At 46.2% G+C, this 9,518-nt stretch overlaps 1 protein-coding gene across 1 annotated transcript in view; it reads left to right on the top strand.

Moving 5' to 3' along the window:
* The window catches only part of chrnb2 (cholinergic receptor, nicotinic, beta 2), an 8,726-nt gene extending 5,166 nt beyond the window's left edge, over positions 1-3,560 (top strand). Inside the window, exon 5 of the mRNA XM_060059551.1 lies at positions 1,042-3,560. Within this exon, the coding sequence (XP_059915534.1) occupies positions 1,042-1,194 (153 nt within the window). The 3' untranslated portion in view covers positions 1,195-3,560. The remainder of the gene's footprint in view (positions 1-1,041) is intronic.
* The last annotated feature ends 5,958 nt before the right edge of the window (positions 3,561-9,518 follow it).

The raw sequence follows: 9,518 nt of genomic DNA, 5'->3' as shown, positions 1-9,518 counted from the left end.
AATGCACTGGTATCTTCGGGTGCTAGTGCTAGTCGTTTATAATTTACAGTATATATGACTTATACAAAATCCAACAGTTCAACTATATCACAATATTAACTACACAATAACACTACACTGTAAATGAAACTGCTTGCTTTACATTTACAGACGAAAAATGGAGAAACTAAATAAATCAAAAATGTATTCATTCAGTTTTTTGGATCAGGTCAGGTGTCAGGTGTTAAAAGAGCCGCCCTCTATTTGTTGTGTAAGCACCACCGGTTGGCCCATGCCACCAGGCCGCTGTTTTCAGAGAGTAGGAAGACAAGGGAGCTAGCCATCAAGGCAGCTCTCTGAATATTCACTCAGGGTAGTAATTATAGATGCTGATGCGTGACGTCAGCGCCCAGAACCAGCACAGGCTGGGCTCGCCTTGATGTGGAACAGCACAGCACAGGGATACAGGGATGCACTGCGCTTTAGCTCCTCTGGGAAAGGCCTCCTCCTCCTCTTCCTCCTCCTCTTCCTCAACCTCCTCCTCCTCCTCCTTCACCTCCTCCTCTTCCTCCTTCTCTTCCTCTGCTCCTCATCCTCCTTCATAAAGAAAGGGTCTCACTGACATTCAGGAATCCGCCGCCATCATTCTGTCGGATCATTTCCATATTTACCCACCCGTCGCCATGCCAACCGTGCTTGTTAAGGGCCTCCCCCTTTTGGCATGATGGCTCATTGCTGCTCCCCTCCCCTCCTCCCAGACTCCTTATCACAGGCCCACAGTGCTGTGTCTGTCTCTGCTGTTCCACTCATCTACCAGCCGCAAACGCACTCCCCTCCTCCTTGCCTCGTGGCAGAACTCATCACCAGAGAATAACTCTCCTCTATCTAGTGTTACCCCTCCCCCTCCCCCATCCCCTCCCCCTTCCACAGAGAAGGTAACAGTGAGTGGGCGAGAGATCAGGGAGGAGGGAGATAGGGTGGGGATGAGTGAAGATGTTGATTTGATTCGATTTGTTCCTCTCTTAAAACCTCCCCCCTTGTCTCCCCTCCCCACTTCCACAGGTGAGCGAGGACTGGAAGTACGTTGCTATGGTGATTGACCGACTCTTCCTGTGGATCTTTGTGTTTGTGTGCGTGTTCGGCACGGTGGGCATGTTCCTGCAGCCCCTGTTCCAGAACTACACGGCCAAGACCATCACCAGTACCGCGGGCTGAGGCCCCCCTGCAAAGCCGCTGACCAACAGCTCCCGCCCCCCCCCCCCCCACCCCCTCCCAGCCAGTCAGCAGAGCATACAGGGCGGAAAGGGGGAGGAGACTGAGGGTCCTTCTCATCTGGAAGGAGAAGGACTCCGAGAACTAAGACCACACCCATTATCTTTGTAGTCAGGATTTTGTTTTTCGCAAAAAGGGATAAACCTTTGTGCGGTGAGGACGGATAGGCGTCGTTTTACGGTTCTGCAGTGTTTTCCCTGGGGCGGTCCGTTTGGGACTCGACCTCCCTGACCCTTAACCCAGTGGGAAGGCTGGCGCCTCAGGAGCCAGCCCTGGTTGTGAGGACGCCCTGGGTTCCTGACCTCTGCGGTGGACAGACAGGCCGGACATTGGGATTTGCCCCGCGGCCACAGGGCTTCCCTCGGTCGGGACTCCAGTGGGGCCGCGAGCGACGTCACTTTAGCAACACTGTCAAGGGGAGGGAGGGTCGGAGGGACATCCATGTACCTTCTTTGATTTCAGTTTGAGTTTGTTTTCCAAACCGTCTTACTCCATCTGGCTCATCCAGTACAGGTTATTATAGAATAGCGGTTGACCACAGCACAGCCCTGCATATAATATTGTTGGGACTTCTCTATGTGTTCATGCTCATACCCGGCCTGCTCACGACCGGGAGGCGTGGTGAGTCCCAAAGCTACAATAAGAATGTGATATAAACTGATGTACACAGCCTATCTGCTCATGCACACTGAGCAGATAGGTGTACAAGCAGCTGATAGGGACAGAAATTAAGATATACGTACACAACTCTGATAGAGCGACAGACACGTTCTGGAGATCAAGGAGATACATTTAGTATTGACTTTGCATGAACAGAACTCTGCACAATGTAGACAGGACAGGAGGCTGCCTGGCGAAGGAACAGCTATGGTACAAGATGAAGGATCTGCCTTCCAATATGACAGTCAGAAGACACAACTTGAGCTAAGAGGAAGCAAAACGTATGTTTGTGCTGTTCAAGACGACATGGCACCAGGGCAATGCATCTTATGGGTATAACGCTATTCTGTTCATTATAATGTAGTTAATCACACAGTTATGTGCGTTGCTGTCATTGCAGTGATTTGAATCTCAAAGTAAGGCTGACCCAAGGACCCGGCTACACACAAACAGTATTCCTCTTCCCAACCCCTCTCTTCCCCCTCCATCCCTCCCCCTCTGAGCACCAGCAGTAGCAAAGGACCTAGAAGTGGTCATCCGGCATAAAGAAGGTTGCTGTTTATGTTTCCAACTCACAACATGGCAGCCGCTCGCCTTTCCTAAACGCAGACAAATTATTGCTGCCTTTCGTTCCACTATGCTATGGTCCAGTCCTCTCTAGATGGAACCACTTATTTTGGATCTGGTCTGGTCTGTTTTTGTGTGGTCTGATCTGGTTCTCTCCTGTCCCTAATGTCTCACAGTGTGCGTGGCTCAGCCTTCTGTTTAAATGTTTAACATCATGTTGTATTGGGCCGATGTTCCCCCTTTTTCTAGCAGACTGGCTGTGTGTGTGTGTGTGTGTGTGTGTGTGTGTGTGTGTGTGTGTGTGTGTGTGTGTGTGTGTGTGTGTGTGTGTGTGTGTGTGTGTGTGTGTGTGTGTGTGTGTGTGTGTGTGTGTGTGTGTGTGTCAGTGCACGTGCATGAGTGCGTGTGTGTGTGCGTGCATGATCACATCAGATGCCACCAGTCTTTCCCCTCCCGCCCCCTGGTATTTCCCCACCATATCTCAGGCCGCTGACGACTCTGCTTGTGACACATAATCCCATGAGGATAATAACCTACACTATATAACCATGTACTCAGTCAGTCCTCTCCAGCAGCCCCCCCTCCTCATTCAGCCATCCAGATCTGTTTGTCATTGTCATGTCAGATTTGATCATTTGTTATCATGCAGAAGGACAAACCAACCCCAGTACCCCAGATACTAATAGCGACATGCAAATGAAGATTGTAATCGGTAATAAAACGAGAATCAGTCTTAAACCTATAAAAATAGGAAATGACAGGGATGCGCGTATCCCTGTCTGCCACATGCACCCCCAGACTTAGGCTCCACCCTTCCCTCTGGGTCCCCTGATAGAGCTCTGCCAGGGGCCCATTGAAGAGATCTCCATCCATCATATGTGAAACGTCTGTAATACCCGTGAATACTGCAGTCCATCTTAACCTGTTCACCCTCTGTAAATGTCTCTCCTCTCTCCCTCTCTCACTCTCTCTTTCTCCCTCTCTCATTCCCCAGCCCTCTGTTATGTCATTCTCCACACCACCCTGGCTCCTGTACACACCGTAACCAGTACAATAAAGGTTGTAGGATCAAAACTAGCAAACGTTTCTAGCTTCTGTGTTTAACGCACCGTGCTTCCTCCACCCCTCAAACCTACATTCAGGTAGCATGACACTTCAACAACAACCTCTAGACTTACAACAACCTCTTCTAGACGTTAATGGTTACAATAAGCTATTCTAGACTTTATTAGTTCAAATAACCTCTTGTAGACTTTTGTAGTTACAAAAATCTCGGTTGACTTTATTAGTTACAACAACCTCTTCTAGACGTAAGTAACTCAGGTGAGACCAGGGACATAGAGTTCCCTAATTTAACTAAAATATCCCGACACTCCAATAAACGTAACATTAAACACAATGTTATGTGCTTTATTCATTAAGATTCAACATAATTGTATTATAATTCATTAATCAATAATTCTAAATTATTACAATTAATAAAATCTTACGATGCGTTGGGAAATGTTACTATATCCATTATCAACTGCGTTATTTCCAGACACAATTCATGTTGGGACAGTTTCTGACTGTAAACGTGTAGGCCTATGCCCATGCATTGGATTTCACGGTCGAATATTTGTGCTTAATGCCGCCATCTGGTGCCCATTTATGGTTTTACTCTTTTGAAAAAGAAACGGTTGCTTCATAAAATAAATAAGCCATAATTATTGGACAGATAACTAGCTGAAAATGAATATATATAATTATATGTATATGTATACATATATATATATATATATATATATATATATATATATATATATATATATATATATATATATATATATATATATATATATATATATATATATATCAAAAAACACAATTCTTGAATTTTGATATGGCTGGGTGCTATAAGTGTTCCAATATATGTAGAAACAACATATGCAAAATATTTTTCCAGTACATGATGATTTAGGGGGGCCACCACACATCTGTTTTTGTTGGATAAAGTGGTTAACAGTGCTCAATGGTCGCCATGGAGATCTGAGGTAAACAATACTACATCTTAAGAAAACTGAGGTGATCTTTCTGTTTGAGGTGATCTTTCTGTGTTGGGTATGCAATATTACACATTACTATCATATCTGTAGTTGTGTCATTGTGTCATCAAGTTGTATTAATAGGTATTGGCACACACAAGCGTGCCACAAGATGGTAGACTTAGTCAATGCTAACAACAAGCTGCTGAAAATCTCCCTGGCCATGGAGTGAAGACTTGATGTCACATTTCCGTTGTGGCCTTCAAAGGTCGAAAACCTGATTGATAACCCAGAAGACCTAGCTTTCTTGGCCAGCATGAAGACTGACAGAGTGGCCACATTTGGTGTATTGGACAAAAAGCTGCAGCTCAAGGTGAAGCAGTGAGAGGAGCGTCAAGGTGCCGCTGCAGCCAAACAGCCGGCTGTGTAAAGGAGCTGGAGGAGATGACGGCAATGTCAAGCTTGGAGTCGGAGAGTGATGAGGAGTCAGAGGAGGATACTGACACAGTCTTTCCACCATCTGAGCCATCCCACAAGCATAAGAAGACTGGAACAAACGTCTTAATTCCACCTGACTTCCTTAGCCGACCAAGTGTCGTGTCATTGGCTACAAGGTTGAGGATGTCACCAATGCAACAGGCTGCATTCACACGTGGCCTTGTTGCAGTGTCAGGCGGTGAATGTAGACTCTCTCTGCATTTTACGAAACAGCTCACCGAGCAAGACGCAAAGAGCTGGAGACAATCAGTGAGGAACAGCACAAGCAGTGGACACCAAGTTAACACTGATGCTCAGCAATGTGCGCCAGGTGGAGGAGCGTCTTACAGTGGTTGGAAATGCAGAGCGGCTGAAACTGCTTGGTGTCCCGGCGATAAGAATTAGACCAATGAGGCATGTGGAGTGATCATTGCCCGGTTGACATGCAAGTTGCTGCAGGACTGGTGGTGCGCTGACCAGGTTGGCAACATGGTCTTTGACACCATTACCTCAAACACTGGCCATCTCACAGCAGCCTGCATTGCCATACAGCTCTCACTGGGCCGACCACAGCTTTGGTCTGGGTGCCGGCACCACATTGGTGAGGTCCTCCTGAACCAGGTTTTCACAGACCTGAAGGTGGAGACATCATGCTCGCCAGAGGTTACCTTGTTCACACGTCTCTGACAGAAATGTAACCTATTACCACAAGAATACAGCAGCTACTGGTCCCGCTACATTCCTGGCAACACGAGCAACCACTCCTGGGCAATTTACGTGCTGAACTTGTCAGGTGCGCAAAATAAGTCACTGACCACAAGCGAGGTGACTACCATGAGTTTGTGCAGCTGTGTCTTGTGTATCTGGATGCAGATGGTGAAGAGCAGACTGCAGTGACCTTCCAATAACCGGGAGCGCTCCACAAGGCACGATGGATGGCCAAGCTGCTCTATACACTCAAGCTGGCTTTGATGGAGAAGCACATCGAGTTGTTTCCCCAGGGCACAATCACCACACGCGGTAGCAGGTGCCGAAGATTCGGGCATTTGCCATTTTCATTAGACACATCTATGCAAAGTGGTGGTTGACCTGCGAGAAAGCTGTAGATGCTGCCTGGAATGACCTGACACTCTACCACCACCTGCAGGCATACGAGGCTGTAGATGAGGGCATTGCAGCATCCGCGATCAAGGCGATGGAGAGGCATCGCTGGTACCTAACTGTTGAGATGCTACCCCTGGCTCTCTTCAGCAGAAAGGTGCCCAATGATGACAAGTGTGCACTTGCCAGAGCAATCTTGTAGCACAAGCCCGCTGATCTCCCCATGCACATCCCTGGGCAGCGCTTTGGCACTGGCTTTGTCAAGCCAAAGTTCCCCACCCTCTTGCCAATCACCAGCTTGGCTGACCTCGCCAATAAGGATTGCTGCTTTCGAATGCACCAACTGCACATTAATGCTGCGTTCAATTAAGTGAGGTCAATGTACGTGCAATGAACGTGGTCAATGACTGTGCCAAGTGTGGCGTCAAGCTCACATCCGACTTCGTTGCAGTGGCAAGGGAGGAGCAGCACCTGCATATTGTGCTGCAGGCAGTGGAAAATGACCGCAACCAACAGCAGAACCTCCACCGCTAAAAACGCAAGCTAATCCCTGAATAGGACGGTTACTCTAGGGTGGTGGGTGGGAGGCATATCTGGGGGGAGATGCACTGGCTAGGTTCAGAGTTCAGGTTCCATTTCCTCTCTCTTTCTCCCAGGTGATGTTGCTTAGTGGAGCAGACTCTGGCACAGACTGAGCAATTAAGTTTGAAGTTTAGTTAGTGTCAGCTCTTACCATTAGGTACTGTTAGTTGCCAGTGAGTAAGCCACTAGAGAGGGTTTGTTATTTTAAGTGTGTCAGCATCACCCCTTGTGTTTAACAATATAGTCAATTAAACTTTATGTGTTTGTCCGACATCCATCACTGCTGCACAAAATTCAGGGTAAGGCCACGTGAACATGTCCCATTGAACTCCATTAATTTAGTCTATAAAACAAATTAATGGAGAATCTTGAAAGTTGAATTCTGAGAAATGCCCAAGTTGCCCAAAGGGCAAACAAACAACTTTTACTTTGGTAACCCTATTGAACATGCAACTGTGTAAAAGTTCACTGTACTCAACATTTCCAGGTCAACCTTTAGGCAATTAGAGTAAAAATTGAAAATTTTTGAAATTTCGCCAAAGTTCATGTGTTAGGTGCCACCCCTAAATCTCAATGGAATTCCTCAAAACTTTGCAAAAGTCACTTTTATGTTAATTGGAACAAAGTGCAATGCCAGCCAAATTGATATTTTGAAATAAAAAAGATTCCATTGAAATTTGATGCACCCTAGCACACATACGCACAAACACAAAGAGCCAAGGACACACAGCCACACACACTCAACCGCACACACGTGGACAAAGCAGTGGTGGTGCACATCAGTGTGGAGAGAGAGAGAGAGAGAGAGAGAGAGAGAGAGAGAGAGAGAGAGAGAGAGAGAGAGAGAGAGAGAGAGAGAGAGAGCAAGAGAGGGAGAGAGAGAGAGAGAGAGAGAGAGAGAGAGAGAGAGAGAGAGAGAGAGAGAGAGAGAGAGAGAGAGAGCGTGCTCCAAATCAAGAGGCCTGTGGCTTGTAAAGTTTGCTACTACCCTCTCCTAACAGCACATCAGACAGAGGCTGAGACCACCCATCAGGGTAAAACATGTAGAGTAGAAGTAGAGAAATACGATTACAAAAACCAAGAATAGAACAACAAAAACTCCAACTCCAAGGCTGGGGAATAATGGTGCATTCCATTAAAACGCTAAAGTCTGAATTTCCGAGTTATACTTATAAGCAATCGTTGTCTTACTTAAGTCTAATTTAATCAGTTGTACACAGTACTGTCCAGCTTTTATCATGAACTTGTCACGGTGTTTGTATGTGAAACATATTAGGTAACGCTTCATGCATTATCAACTGGTATTGCTGATAATGGCTAACCTGGCTAGAACAGGTATTGCTTATATGAATAGCATCTAGGTTTTCCGACTCGTTGTACGAGAACGCGGTAAATTCATGCATGACATCGATCCCAGCACCGACTTCCGACTTCTGAGGTATATGGAACGTAGCTTAACACGCCTTTCTTAAAATATGTTAGATACATTTATTTCTGTAACATTTTATAATACCATTCAGTCAAAAGTCATTTATTAGCTTTGAGTTAATAATGAACTTACATTAACATTCTTGTACAAGCCTTTAGTTTATGATGAACTTATCATCAGCAAAACATTCAACTACATTTGTAGATTGTATGCTATGTTTAAGGCCCCAATTTTACCACCAGGTTTGATGTTGATTCGCCATTACAAGCCATCCCAAATTCAACCCTCAGGCGACATCCAGATTTATGATGGATAGATCATCCTAGCAGTTGGTACAGTCCACTGGATAGGCTGGTAGGTCGATCTATCCACAGCACTTAATTAATCTTCCACAAATGCATATGCATTTTTTGTTAATGATCATTTCCTCATTCAACGTTTGCTGTTCTACAAAACAATCAGATGTTAGCTTATCTCTGCATGGATGCACCGACAGATCGCACGTGTTTGTTTAACTCAAACATCTCCTCAGGGCAGATGCATTCTTTCATTGGGATATAAAACAACAAAACATGATCCGTTCTGATGTTCTTGAGGAGCACTGCGTTGGGATCTCACTGGCCCAACAGCATCCTAGTAAGAACCACGATAGACACAGACTCGTAGATTCATTAAAGGGCCTGTGAGGAAGTTGTTTGTTCTTATCAGCGTTGTAATGCTTTCATGCTTCTAAGGATCTTCCCCCCCCCCCCCCCCCCCCCCCCCCCCCGATTGGATGATCTGATGAAACACTGATCTTTGTGTGAGGAGGTTTGAGGTTTGGCAGGGGGCGAGTTCATCAGCAATGTTTGGTTAGTGTTCGGGATGAATTGAAAAACGACGCAACACAGGCAAAGAGACTTGTTGGTCGAAAATGTTTTGCAACTTAATAACAGCAGGAAACCCCGTTCAGACTGCAGCATTGGGGGAAGACAGAGAGAGAGAATTAGAGAGAGAAAGAGAAAGGAAGGGAGGGAGAAAATGAGGGAGAAATGTAAGAGAGCAAGAGCAGGATAATATGAGAGAGAAAAAAAGAGCAAGAGAGAGAGAGAGAATGAGGATGAGAGAGCGACAAAGGGAAAACAAATCGAGAGAGAGAAAAAACATAGCGAGCGGGGCGAGCATTACGAGAGATAATGAGCTATTTATCCGCGCGCCTTCACCTGCACTTTGCAGTAAACAGGTTTCATTAATGGCCTCCGATGCCCAGATGCTCCCCTGGAAAATGAGTGCCATTGTTAGGCGAGATGACGGCTATCAAGGCAATCAGCGGCGCATTCAGGGCGGGCGTCGGCGGAGCCCGCAACGACCCGTATATCTCAATAGTCCATTAGTGGATGGCGATGGCATAGGATTCTGTTTACCTGCCACAGCAAAGTCATTTCCCG

Source organism: Gadus macrocephalus, chromosome 8 (assembly GCF_031168955.1).
Source record: "Gadus macrocephalus chromosome 8, ASM3116895v1".
Taxonomy (NCBI): Eukaryota; Metazoa; Chordata; class Actinopteri; order Gadiformes; family Gadidae; genus Gadus; species Gadus macrocephalus.
Note: the sequence above shows the minus strand (reverse complement) of the source record. Positions and strands in the feature narration are given on the sequence as shown.